This window comes from Rhamphochromis longiceps, linkage group LG9, assembly GCF_057381845.1.
Source record: "Rhamphochromis longiceps isolate RC_006_pf linkage group LG9, R_longiceps_female_GT1.1, whole genome shotgun sequence".
Taxonomy (NCBI): Eukaryota; Metazoa; Chordata; class Actinopteri; order Cichliformes; family Cichlidae; genus Rhamphochromis; species Rhamphochromis longiceps.
The window spans coordinates 13,514,203-13,528,356 of NC_140565.1; the positions used below are offsets into that span (position 1 = coordinate 13,514,203).

At 38.7% G+C, this 14,154-nt stretch overlaps 1 protein-coding gene and 1 long non-coding RNA gene across 3 annotated transcripts in view; both read right to left on the bottom strand.

Annotated features, from left to right (window-relative positions):
• Nucleotides 1–14,154, bottom strand: part of LOC146661870 (receptor activity-modifying protein 3) — a 39,142-nt gene that overhangs the window by 11,854 nt on the left and 13,134 nt on the right. The window contains exons 2-3 of the mRNA XM_085418361.1: nt 1,214–1,243; nt 780–939 (exon numbers count right to left, since the gene is read on the bottom strand). Of these exons, the coding sequence (XP_085274487.1) occupies nt 780–939; nt 1,214–1,243 (190 nt within the window). The remainder of the gene's footprint in view (nt 1–779; nt 940–1,213; nt 1,244–14,154) is intronic.
• LOC146661871 (uncharacterized) lies at nt 4,179–9,172 on the bottom strand. 2 transcript variants are annotated; one of them, XR_014913284.1, is made up of 4 exons: nt 8,842–9,172; nt 7,245–7,299; nt 6,893–6,989; nt 4,179–5,088 (listed from the first exon to the last, which is right to left on the bottom strand). It is a non-coding gene; the product is annotated as an uncharacterized LOC146661871 (long non-coding RNA). The 2 variants fall into 2 exon arrangements; XR_014913283.1 differs by lacking the exon at nt 8,842–9,172 and adding an exon at nt 8,477–8,801 and having other exon boundaries at nt 4,183–5,088.

A 14,154-nucleotide genomic window follows, 5' to 3' on the forward strand; every position in this document is an offset into this window, starting at 1 on the left:
TTTTTCCTGTAACCACACTAAACTGTAGGTCATTACTAGCTGGACGGATGCGGCACAGACGTTTCTTTACCTCAGCGATGACGGCTGCGGCCCGTCTAATTTATGTTACATAAATAAAACAACAGTAGAGCTTTTTAGATCCCTTGCAGATGGTTTTTGATGTACTTTATACACTTGTGACCCTTTACTTTTTTCTTTGCTTGTTTCTACAATTTAATGGCAGTTTTGTATTAAATCAGCTTAACATCATCCAATGCTCCTCGCACAGCATATACACAACTTTGTTTTCGTTGCCAGCCTCAGATTTTATTCCCGCTAGGCTTATCAGTAGTTTCCCTTTTTCGACAGGAGTCCTTCATTGTGTCACAGCATAGGCATGTTTTTAGTAGCCAGCAGGGGGCGACTTGTGCTACTGGAAAAATAAAAGAAGTCGAGCTGTAAAGAAATCTACGAGAAAATAATGCTTCTGCTCACTTGATTTATGACTTCAGTAAACATTTTCCTGATGAGTTTGGGTTTTGTGATTAAATAAAACATTATGATCTTTTTTATAAATTCTGACCCCTTACTGTGTGGTCCAACTGTAAGTATAAAGTTTCTATATTTGAAGACTTTAAATGTGTTAAAGTTAATTTATTTAGTCTTAATCTACTTTTATAAAGAATAAAATTGGGGCTACAGATATCTCTGTTCCATTTGTTTGTTGCTCTCACTGTGAACTGACTTCGCCTGCAACCTGCTAACAGCCTATCAGCGTCAGTCTTCAAATGCGGTGGTACCTGATGAAGTGTGTGAGGTTACACCAGTTCTGTGGATCTATGTGAGTCATGTCCTCCTTGAATCCCTCTCCACAGACCTCCACCTCCCACTGCAGACGGGACTCGTTGCAGACTTTCCTCACCCGCGGGGGAGTGGGCTCTGTGCTGAAACTGTCGGAAGCTGAGAGGAAAGACAGCAGAAGACAAAAGTCCTGTTTTGTGTGCGTGACTTTGGAAAAACTGAACAATAACTGAGATGAAGCATGGTAAAGATGGACGCTCATGCTTGTTTGGTTTGTGTTCATGTATCGTTTATGAGCTGTCTCATGTTCTGTCATCAGCTGAACCATCACATTCAATATGTCTCATTTGAACTGTTTTTGCTGACCCAACTGTTACTGTCCTTCTTACTGATGCATGAATAGATGCTCGGATAAATGGATGGATATTCTCACCTGACAGTCCTCTCATCATCCCGACATTGACTGTAAAGAAAACCAAACAAGAACACGATTAGAATAAATTCATTTCTACACTCTCCCTGTTGTTTCTTAACTATGACCTTTGACCTTCCCCGCTTGTTGTTCCATCTTCCGCGTATGGTCACATATGTCATTGTTTTTGCTACAGAGCATGTGACCCATGTCTGGACTCTATAAGGTCATCATAGCGCTTGTTAATATTCAGCGAAAGTGAACTGTGGCGCTTTTTAAGTACACAAAGGTGAATTACATTTTTACCGTTGAGCACTCTTTTTTCTTTTTCTTTTTTACTTTATTTCTTGAACGTTTTTGAGCACTTTTGAACCAGTGTCTTAACAGTTATCAGTCTCACCTTTTCAAAGTTTTGAAGGAAACATATTGAATGTCAGGACCAACTTATTTGAAGACGTTGTTGTACGAAGGGCTTGACTTTAACATCACACTCCTATAAGTGGCTATGTCCAAGGCAGAGGTCAGAGGTCAGCAGCTTTTACTATGAATAGAATTATTTTTAACCAAAGTTCTGTATTCATATATGAGGTATATCGCACCATCGGCCCCTCTGGCCATCACCAGTAGGCGGTAGGTGAAGTGTCTTGCCCAAGGAGCTGGGGATCAAACCGGCAACCTTTCGGTTACGAGATGAGCTTCCCAACCCTTGGACCAAGGTCGCCCGTTACAATAACAGTAACAGTAACATTACAATAACACAATGTTTTCTTGCATTTATGGTAAAAAGTAAGAAAACTTCTCTTAGTTGCTTAGGCGATCGATTTCACACAAGAAATCCGCCGGATTTCACACAAGACTGATGTAAGTCTCTCAGTTCATGTTTCCTCACAGTCTTGGGAGTCTTTTGTGTGTTGCACAAATATTTTAATCACTATGCTACGGAGGTGCTAGGATGACAGGCAGAGAAACAGGGGAATTAAATCTAATATGATGTGTAAGCCCGCTCTGAAACATGGTGGCTGTAAAGCTGTGCAGGTCGTTGTGAGTAGCTGTACTTGTGCAAATGACTCATATTAAACTGAGCACATTTTAGTATTACATAGAAGTTCAGGCCTGTAAACACAGAGATATCTCGCTGTTCTTGGAACATCTTTCCACATTTACTGCACATCAAGCATAACAGTAAGCCAGCAGTGTCGGCAGTGAAAGCAAACAAATCTTCACACGTGCTCTTATTTTCTTAATTCTCCTCCACAATTTATTGTTTTCATATTTGTGCTTCAATGACTTTTCCTTAATTAAAGAAACCTATTATCATTTTCTAATATTTACCTAATGATCTTATACTCAACACACGTGGATATTATTTCGCTTTATTAGCAATGTTCCCTCTATCTTGGCATTTCCTTTAAAATCTATTTCATGTTTCACTTTGGTTTTCTTTTTGGTGTTCTTCATATTTATTGTTTCTCAGTCTTTCAGTGAATTTCCAGAAGTCTGAAAGACAAAAGACAAAAGACAAAAATAAGCAGAGACAAATGCAAACTAACATCTGAAGCCAGGTATCTCAGTGACACCCTGCAGTACAATAGTGCACAAGGGATAAACTTCTATTTCCCTTCCTTCTTTTTTTCATCCTGTGACTTTCCGATTCAGAATCCTGCACAGGGCTGCCCATTTTTACTCCAGCAGCATGAGGAATGACCAAAGCTAAACATGCTGCTGCGCAGGAAGGCACAGCTCCCTTTGAAGTCTCCTGCTTACAAAGCAGTGGATCAGTTTAAGAGACACCCCGGAGGGAAAAGATTGTTACCAAGTTAGCATGCTAAATATAGAAACTGCTATGTTTGAGCATGTAAGGATATTCAGATTTGTGGGATTGTCAGGGTTTTTTTTCCTAGTGTGTGTGTTCTTTTTAAATACTGTGGTTAGTACCTGTAAATGGATACAGCTGCAGGGTCCAGTTAGCAGAATATTTAATGAAAATGTTTCTGCAGGTAGTTCTGAGCACACAGCAGTGTTTTATGGCAAATTCTCACGTTACCGACACCTACAGGTTAAAGTTGAGCTGCACTGTGATGACACTTTTATGGCCGTATGAGGTGCACCCAACAGCAAGACTGGATTTTTTTTAAACTGACTTATCAGTGCAGATTCGTTAGAGTAATACTTTTTTCTTTTCTTTTTTTATAATCCATCAAAAATTGTTTAACATGTATGACCTTCACTGCCAGGGTAATATTTTTCTTAACATTCTTCTCTGCTCCACTCCAGAGATTTCCCCAAAAACCTTGAAAAGGTTTCAACACAAATGTTCAAAAAACAAAACTCTGCCTCCTTTGGTGATGTTTCATTAACATAATAAGAGTAAAAGATGCAATAAAGACATTCAAGTCAAGATTTGTGTGTGTGTGTGTGTGTGTGTGTGTGTGTTGGGGGGGAGCTCTATATCGTAACAGCTCACTGGACTGTCACTCCCAGATTTCTCAGACTGGATCCAAAGACAGTCACAGACTCTGGCCAACAATCCCCCAGCTAATGCCGGTCAAGTCCATCACTGTTATAAGAAAATCAGAGAAGTGTGAAGTTGCAAATAGAGACAGAAAATCATTTTTCATCATCCTCCAAGCCATCAGCTCACCAAGCAACTCCTTTATGTCTACACTGTAAAACCTAATAAGTTCACAGAACTCAAAAATTGTTGTGTAACAGATTACACAACAATTTTTTAGTGATGTTTTTAAAAGTTTTAAGTTTAACTAAAATAAAAATTATAGTTGCAGTTGCCTTAAATTACCTCAATGTTAACTCATAAATGTTGATATTCCTCAACTTATAATTAGGGAGTAATAAACTCAAAATGTTCAATATTTTTCAACTTAATTAAGGTGGGAAATACACTTAAAATATTTTACATATTGCAACTCATACGATGTGGGAAATAAACTCAAACTTTTTCATATTTTCTAACTTATAATATGGGAAATAACACTTAATCTTCAATATTTTTAAAATACTGTGGGAAATACACTTACAAATAATTCTAAACTGTTTGCCCAGTAAATTATAATCAGCTAAAAGTGTTAGAAAACATGAAAGTAACAACACTAACAATTTAACAACTTTTTATTAAACACAATGTGCTTTTAAAAAGGCACAAACAACAGAGCTCACTCATAAAAAAGTGCTTCATAAATAAAACAAGAGAAAAAGACTCCAAGGGTCTCCATCTCAATTCTAAAATTCAATAACATTTTCAGTATTAACAGCAATTGCAGCTATTAGAACATTGAGGCATTTAACACTTACTGTACCTTGACAGCTGCAGCTCACTTTCTTTTTTAAAAATACATTAAAAAAAAAAAAAAAACAGTACTGGTTTCCACTGCTGTACTTATAGGGAACAAACATCAAGGCAGTGCATTTACGTATTAGGCAACAGAACATTAAACATGAATAGTGAACTGAACAGTCATTCATCTTAAATGTGAGGTAGAAGAGGCAAATGATTAGGAAAAACAAACAAACAAAAAAGCTTCCTCAATACTCAGCTCAACAAGTAGTCCATTGTGAGTGATTCACTCATTGAACAAATCATTCTTCAGCATCAGTAGACGCCCTTTCAGTGGTTTGTTGTCCTCAAGGCACATCACAACCTTCTGGATAAATGTGAATGTAAGCTCAAGTTTCTTTGGGTATTGTAGGTCTAGTGCATAGATGTACCCAAAGAGCAGGAGAAATGACTCAGCCAGATTTGTGGGACCATTCACAAGTATTTCATCCTCAACGACGATGCAGATGCTTTCGGGACTGAAGAGGGCCGAATCAGTAGTGTCATCCGTGACAACTGTCAGCAGAGCCACAGGAGTGTCAGTGAGGTCTGGACCATCTGCTGACTGCAAAACAAAAATAATACAAGAACGAGTTCAGCCCCACAAGGACACAAATCATGCTATTGATTAGAGGTGTGAATCTTCATAAGTCACACGTTTCTTTTAGGATTATAATTAGGGCTGGGTATCGTCACTGATTTCTAGAATCGATTCAATTCCGATTCACAAGGTCCCGAATCGCTTCGATCCACGATTCGATTTAATTCTGGGAAATTTTGACAGTCAGAAATATAATTCAGATCAGTACATTTACATATTTTTGTATCAATAAAAAGGAAGCTGACACACGCAAGACTTTATCAAAGGTGTGAGCGTCACAGCAGATGCCTTTGTGTCAAAGTAGCTGAGAATAAAACACAGAAAAACATGAAGGTGATTTTCCTGGCCTGGGATTTTATAAAAATATTCTGCAGTACATCAAAAACGAAAGAAAACCATTAATCAACATATGAACATTACCTCTGACGTTACAGCGGTTTTATTAGAGACACGGCTAAGCGTTTTGCATTTTGAATAATTTTAAAAAGTTTAAATTTGTTCAGTATTGAACAGCAGAAATTAGGTTTTCTTTTCGGAAGAATGTAAAAGGGAAAAAAACAGCGGCCGACAGCGCTGTAAGCAACAGTAGACTTGTGCGTAACAAGCAAGCGAATAATGAAGAAAGGGAAACTGTTCTTGAAGTACAGAGAGAGAGAGAGAGAGAGAGAGAGAGAGAGAGAGAGAGAGAGAGAGAGAGAGAGAGAGAGAGAGAGAGAGAGAGAGAGAGAGAGAGAGAGAGAGAGAGAGAGAGAGAGAGAGAGATGGAAGCAAAACAGTAAAAGTCAGAGTGAATTCACGATGATGTTTATGTGAAGCGTTTGGATCTTCTTTTGCTGCTGGTTCGGTCAATATTGTTGGAGAGAGATCAAACTAACAGCTTTAGAATCAGCGCATAAAGGGCGTGAACACAAAGCGCGGACCCGCCGACAGATCAGAATCAGCGAGCTGTCGGCTTTCAGCCCCGACCGTGAGAAAGGCGACATCTAACTGATTCTGATCCGCGGGTCGCGCTGTGTGTTTACGTCTATGTGCAGAATCCGTGTACCTGCTCTCATTTACTGTCTTAACTGTTTGGTGGTTCTTGAAATTTTGTGAGATGTCACCTGAGATTCTGGCATTTCGGGCAAAATAAATTTATATTAAAAAATCGATTCAGGATTTTAATGAATCGATTTTACGTTTGCTTAGGCTGCTGCCCCCGCGACCTGGCTCCGGATAAAGCGGATGAAGATGGATGGATGGATTTTACGTTATCCAAGCCAGAATCGATTTTAATCGATGAATCGATTATAAAAACCCACCCCTAATTATAATGTCAACGATTTAATTTGATATTGCATTATCATGATGCATTACAATAATCTTAATTTGGGTTTGGTTTCAAAACATATGTTTAAATAAGTGTTTTCAATAATAAATATATGCCAAGATATTTGTTTTTGTTATTTATCAAACATTTCTCTGACCACAACATGGCACCTCCAAAAAAATAGAACACTTGAATTTTAAAAAGGGAGATAGATTATTATACAAAAAAAATCTGCGGATAAAAACTTTCAACTATTTTCATGTTTTCTGGTTTATGCGTAACAATCTTCTTGCAATCTTATTCAACAATAGTTGATATATGGGAGAAAACAAGTCAGATGAGGACTGTGTTGAACCTCCTTCCTGATATACACCCTGGTTCTCCTTGAGTTCTGAGCGATGTCATATGTTCGACTGAACAGCTAGGCAAAGGGGTTGATGCTGAGGCCAGTACACTTACATCACAAGTCCTGAATAACGTGGAGGCATCTTCACGCAGGTACACAGGAAGTGCAAGAAGGACGAGGGCCCGTCTTGTATTTACATCATGCTTGTTCCTAGATGAACATACAATATCTATTAGAATAGTATTTACACAAATGCAGAGTAAAAACAAAGTGTTGGATAGCCATGTTCTGATTGTCATTGTTATAGATCAGGGGTGTCCAAACTTTTTGTGTAACGGGCTAAACCTGTCAATCTTGAAGGGTAACCCAAAAAAATCTAAAAATTTTGAATAATTCAGGGCAAAATTCTCTAGTTTCTTTGTATTTATTTTTTATTTAAATTAGGACACAAATTATATAACTCACCCACTGACAACTGGTGAAATGTTGATTCTCTGTAGCGCTCCTTGCAGTCTCATATCTGTAAACAATATGTGCACAAAGACGACTTATTAATGTTCAAAAACATTTTTTGCACAGCACACACACGTAGTCAGCTGATCTCATCTTATGCAGATCTGCTCCTTGATCAAGTGACATTTGTCCAGATTTTTGGCACGAGTGACGTCGAATCAGCACAGCAGCTGGATGGCCCGATTTACATACCCAGCGCAGCTGATACTCACCACAATAATTTACTAAGATTATATGCACTCCTGTTATTAAGTCCAGTTCAGTCTGTTAATGTTAACCGTTTCAAACTAATGTTAATAGGTGTGTTGCTAAGCTTAATAACTTAAATAACAAACTTGAAATTTACCCGTCCTATTTTCCCTTTTATTGTTTTTTCTCTGTGCTGTAAATCTTCTATCTAAGAAGAAATCTGAGGCTCCTGTTCTGAAAATAAGCTACCAAAGCTTTTTCTGAATGAATCAATAAAGATCCATTTATGGAAAGCTGTGATGAAGGCAGTTTTGTCTTTAATTATATTCAACAATATAACATATTCGACCACTTTTAAGTGATTTTGTGATCTTTAATACACTAAAGTTAAGGTTATTTACCCAATTTCTAGTAAGTGGTCCTCAGTGAAAAAAGTTTGGACACCCCAGCCTTACAGGTTAGGGAGTATTTGTGATCCGCACAGTCTGCATCAATGATTTTTTCTTAGCCTGGGAGCAGAACGCGGCTCTTTATTTTCATTTCATTTCATTTATCTATCAAAGATCGATAGGGTCTGGCTTAAAGGTGTCAAGGAGGCGCCTCAGTCTGGCTGGCTGAGCCTTGTCGAATTAGCGCGAACAATTTAGCTGAACTTCTTTCGTAGCACCGAGTTCGACCAGTGTATAATGTTAGACTGAATCAGGCGATGCGTTTTTCCGCAAGCCTTGACTTGTAGAGCTCGCTTAGTGGAATACCCCTCTAAACTGTTAAAAGGATTTCGAGATTATCTCACAACCACACATTTGAGACTACGAAAAAATACAAACATGTGTCTAATTACCATCATGATAACACACTCATGTTGTTTATTATTGTTCGCTTCATGCTAGCGCACACACACACACACACACACACACACACACACACACACACAGCTCAACAGCGTAAACTACTGACTGTGTAACACGGACACTTATTGAAATAAGTATACTCACAATACGCACGTGCATTACCGGCGAATACGACAACCGGTAGAAACGGACAGTGGAAAGTTTTAGTAGAAAGTTCAAATGCATGGAGGTAGAACTGCCACCGTCAACTTCCCGGGCAAGAATACAATGCATTATGGGAAATGTTGTCCCCCACGGAAAACCGCCAAAACGTTACACCATTCTAATTTGAAATAACATTACGTATTTGTCACATTCGAAAATTTCTAAAATTACAATTACTTGGATTCGAATTCATTTATAACAAACATTCACTGTGCACAAAGTACGAATATATTTCCAGTAAAAAATAAAAAAAAGAATGTTTATCGAAATTAAATTTAAACAAAACAAAAACACGTTAGACTTACCAAATTTATGGCAGTTGATGAAAAGAAATAAGGTGGTGGTCGTGGTGGGTTGAAGTTGGGGACTCTTAATCCACACGTCTGGCCAAATCTTCCCCGCATCAAGGTAAATTCAAGATGGCTGACTCAGCTTTCCTGAAGGAGCGACAAGACTCCACCCACCAGAACGTCACTAATATATGCTTCTTAAACTTTTTGAGCGTTCCAAACAAATTAGCTAAAAGATATTGAGCCCTATTCAATTAAAGCTGCATAAAAGCCAACAGAGCTCAATACTTTATAGTTTGCTTAACTACAAAACGACATTTGAGTGTTATGAGCTTATTAGTTATGAGCTAGGACAACTGTTAGGGATTACAGTGTACAGATCAATACATCAAATCAAATAATATGTACAGAGCACAATAAAAAACTCTTTGAAACTTCCCCTCTCTGATTTCAAAGCTTGGCTTTCAGCCCTCATGTTCCCACAGGTCTCCTCTTGCATTTCATTATTCCCACCATGCCGGCATATCCTAAAAATAACATTCTCTGTATAACACTCAACATAAATACATAGAGTACATAATCTGCTGTGCAGCAAACTCAATCCCTCGTAACACATATGAGCTCTGTGTTCGATTCACACTTAAAACCACTCGGAAAGTTACATTTTCCAAAATGCACAATAACATACACGTTATTGTGAAGCCTCAACCCGCTGAACTCAAACTTAATCAAGTTGCTTGGTGAATAAATCCAACCAGCGAGAGACAATGAAAGTGAAAACCAAGCAAAAACAGAACAAATAAGCGAAGACACAGAGCTCCAACACGGGGAGCGGAACTGCAAACAAACTGACTTACTCCTCCACTAACCCTCCGATCCCCATATCCAATATCGACAATTACCCCATATTGTCACGGCTGCTGCTTCGAAGCCTGCCGTGCCTGCAGTGTGACAGAAGGGTAGTATTTGATTCTCTGGGGTGAGAACACTTTGGAAACCAGTGCACTTCTGCATTAATCAATCTGCTTCAAATCCTCATACCTGAAGTGGATGGAAATTACTGGCAGAAGCCATGTAAATGGAAACAATGAGTATGTTTTGGTATACCACTGCTAATTTTACTCGCTTATTAATTGAGTAATAATCTGTAATATTGTAAATCTGTGCAGTTTTACTCATTTGACTAGTCTGGTTTTTAATATAATGCCTCAAGCCACCTAAAGGAACTTTACTGTGCTGTAAGATAAAGACCCCACAATATAAAAGTGAAAATGAGACAGAAACCTGGCTCAGGGAGGGGCAGCCATGTGAGCTGCTGGGGATGAGGTGAAAGAGAAGGAAAAAAAGGAGACAGGACCAAATACACACTACAGGAGGCATCTGCTTCATTTAAGACTGCTTCAGTAGCTGGTATCAGTTTACACACATGCAGGTGTTCTTCTCATTTCCATAATATCATTTGTACATGCCGCTGTCAAATAAGCCAAAGGGAAGTCCAGAATAACTTCTGAGTTATTAAGGAATTCAAGCTGGATGGAGGATCTGACGAACCTGCAGCCAACATGCTAACAGCAGGTCTCCCTCCAGTAAGCGCTCAGGGTAACAGCAGGAGAAGGTCTGAGAGTAAATCCCCTGTATCAGCTTTATGAACTGGAAACACAAGAGAATTGGCATCATGACTACATGTGTGCATGAGAGATTTGGATGTTATGTAATGATTCGTGATTATGAATTATAGCAGCTTAGTGAATTTCTCGTCCTGGCATTTGACAGATAAACAAACTCAGTATTAGATTTAAAAGGCAGATGAAATACTGCCAGAGTGGCTTTGAACAACCCCCCCCCCAAGATTTTTATTACTTGTTTGGGAACAACTTATTTGCAGCAAAACAGACCACAGAGCAACATTAGCTGCATTTGGAGCCAGCTCATGAGTTTTAAAAAGTTCCTATCACATTTTGGGACATAGGAATCAAGACTGCTGTCAGCTTTTTAGTTTAAGTAGAGCATAAACTAATAAGCTTCTTCTCATCTAAACCTAATATTTCTTCTTTTAGCAGCTTAATGCCCCATTTTATTCACCTGCTTGATGCGGGGCAGGCAGGTTGATGAGAGCGTTTTTAGTGAACACAATTAGCTAACAGATGCTAAACTGAGCTGTAAAGCAGTGACTCATTTTACCGCTAATTATCTAAGCCAACAACAGTGAATTTTTAAAGTTTGAATCCAGATGACTCTGTGGAGCAGTTGGGCACATGTGTAGAAAAGTGCAGACTTTGAAAAACAAATTGGAAGTGAAGCATACCAACGGGTTCTTCTCCACTTCTGCAAAGGGGATGAATAGAAGCAATGCAAAATACAAAATACTGTACTGGCTGTGAGATGTAGAGCGTGTGAAGTGTACACATGCCGAGATGAATTTCTTTTATGTGCAGACTTACTAAAGATTACTCTGACTCTGTAACTGTGTGAAACTGAAGGAGCTGAGCTGTGAACCTCGTATGTCTGACAGCCTGTGTTCATCATACATGCAAATGGAACATTTGAGCAGAAATCTATTTATCATTAATTCTTTTATTCACAGCCTCTCATTACAGACAATCGAATCGTTAAATGTCTCATCAGTCACACATGCAATGATAGTAATGCATTCATTCACTCAACCAGCCGCTTGCCTGTTTTCACCCCATTCATCAACCCTTCAGGTTGCACTTCACAGAGGTTCACCGGGGCTACGACTGCTGCTGATGAGAGCCAGCTTGTCAGGACAAGTGGCACACACACACTTGTATGCTAATGAGGCCTTTCCTGGTTGCTGTGGATGGAGCTGGTCAAACATCAGACACAGATCATCACAATATAATCAAATCAATGCGGTTATGAACAAAGTCAAAGAATCACAGAGTATAAAGCATTTGTCACAGTTGCAACTAAAATAGGCAGTTACATCCTTAAAGGTACAGTAAGTCATTTTAAAGTTTCACTTCTACATCTTCCTACAAACTGATGCATTCTCATAAACTTCGAATGCGTGCATTAAAAATACATAGGAGCAGGCGCCAGCTTGTGGATGCTGTATTCCCAAAGCCGCCATCTTGAATACAGAGCCCGAGGTGGACATCGCTGTTCTGTCTAATTGTGTTTTATCTATGTATCTAGTGTACGGCCACACGTGTAGTGTCTTTATAAATCATGTTTTCATTTAAAGATCAAAGTATGACCATTTAACATTTATTCACGTATATTTTCATCATCTCTTTCTTATTATGGCTTTCTCCTCCTCCTCTTCATCTGCCCCTTCCTTCAACACTGCTGTTGTTCCTCCCTGATTTCCACCTCATCCTCTTCCTCCTCTTCTATCTCAAGCTTCATCTCCTGAACTGAAATCACAGCTTCACTGACTCGCAAGCTCGTATCGAACCCCTTTCACAAAGTTTTACAGCCTCCTCCAGAGTAAATAGATGTGCACACACATTGAGAGAGATGTAAACAACAGTGGACCAGAAGTCTACATTCACCACCGAACGGCAGCCACAGTTGTTTGTCCTATAGCGGCCACCATAGATAAGATTATTCAGAAAACAGAATTCATTTGATTGCAACCTATTGACATCTACTGCTAAGATTTTACACACTGTGCCTTTAAAATCAATGAACACGTGAAGTGATAGATTATTTTTTTTCACCTATTAACTTGGGGAAGCAAAGCAGACGTACATTAGTGGTATTCTTCCAGGATAAACTGTTTACTAAGTGCAATACAGCTACAGAGCCATCTGACAGCATTGTCTGCAGAGCACCTCGGCTAAACTGCTAAATGCTATCAAGCTAACAGTAAACCATGTGGAAAGCAACAAATTCATTCAACATTCAAGTAGTATACCTTCGTAGTATACCATCTTTGAGTGTTTCAACAGATTCAGCAACTCACACAATTCACTTCACCTGAATATTTTTTACATTTGCTCCTCACCTCATTTGCTTCATGTTTCTATTACCGTGACATGAATATGCTTTAAGCAATTAGCTTCATATCAGCAATTAATATCGGTCATGCATTTCTGTTGTTCACTACTTGAAAATAAATCTCTCCCCTCACTCATTACAGTGAGTCACTTCTTCACCTCTGGCATGTCTCTTCAAAGTCTTGGCCACGGTAGGCCTCAGACCCAGTTAGCTTCCAGCCAATCCACCCCAGCAGGTCACTGCATGCTTTATTCTTACTGGCTACAGTCAAGAGATGCTTTTAAGTCACAAGTGGACTAACAAACTAATGTGAAAATAAAGGAGTGGACACAGTTTCATTTACTGCCCCTTTAATTTGGAAATGCAGCAAAGCTGTTATTTATAGCTAATAATAACCAACTAGCTGAAAAGACACAGGCACCAAACATAAATGTAATAAAACTGGGATAATTAAGTCTGAGCATGTTCCTTGTTGTACAGCCAAAGGAATTAGCCATAAGGCAGAATATTCATTAAATTCTCCACATGTGGGGGTTTAAATTAGCAAAATGCTAACAGGGTGCAATTATTAGCTTTCCTTTCTTTAACTTAATGTTATAAGCAATGATCATTAAATACTTGTTTTGCCATCACAGTTTCAACTGCTTTTTATCCTTTTTTTACCTCCTGCTCTCAAACCAAAAGGCAACTACATAAAAACAGCATTAAGAGAGTAAATTATGCAGGCAAAGCTGAGTTATTTTGAAGTGTGAGAGTAATAAATGGAAGTGTTAGCAGGTGGTGGTTGACAGCTGAGCATTGGTTGGCTCTGTCTGTGCTGTCATCTACTATCTGTTAGATTAGATAAATATAGGTGAGAAGAAATAGAAGATGAAATAAAGTAGATGAGCTGCCAAAACTGTCCAGAAAGATTTAAACCATAGCCGGAAGTGATAGGGATTAAATAAAAATCAGTCTTATTTTAGTTCCTCCTCATCATTATCACTGGGACAGAAAGGTAATGAGTTTTTTTTAAGAGATAATTAGGTTAATTTCATGACATGACAAAAAACCTTCTGTTAGTTTGAACACAGGGAAAGATTATATAATGCATCCTAAACAGGAAATTAGGGAAACCTTGTCTGACTCTGTATCTATGCCTGCAGCTATATTGTGTCCTGTTTTTTGTTTTGTTCTTTTTGTTTTTTTTATCTCATCAGAGAAATTTAAAAGGGAAACAAATCAAGTGTCCTCTTTGTCATGCTCTCTATCTACTGCAAGATGCCTCGCCTTTCTTTCCATGCAGCAGATAAATGGTTCGAGATGCTGAGGTTTGTAAAGATAGATGTAGAGGAAGAGGGAAAAGACAGGACAAAGGGTGAC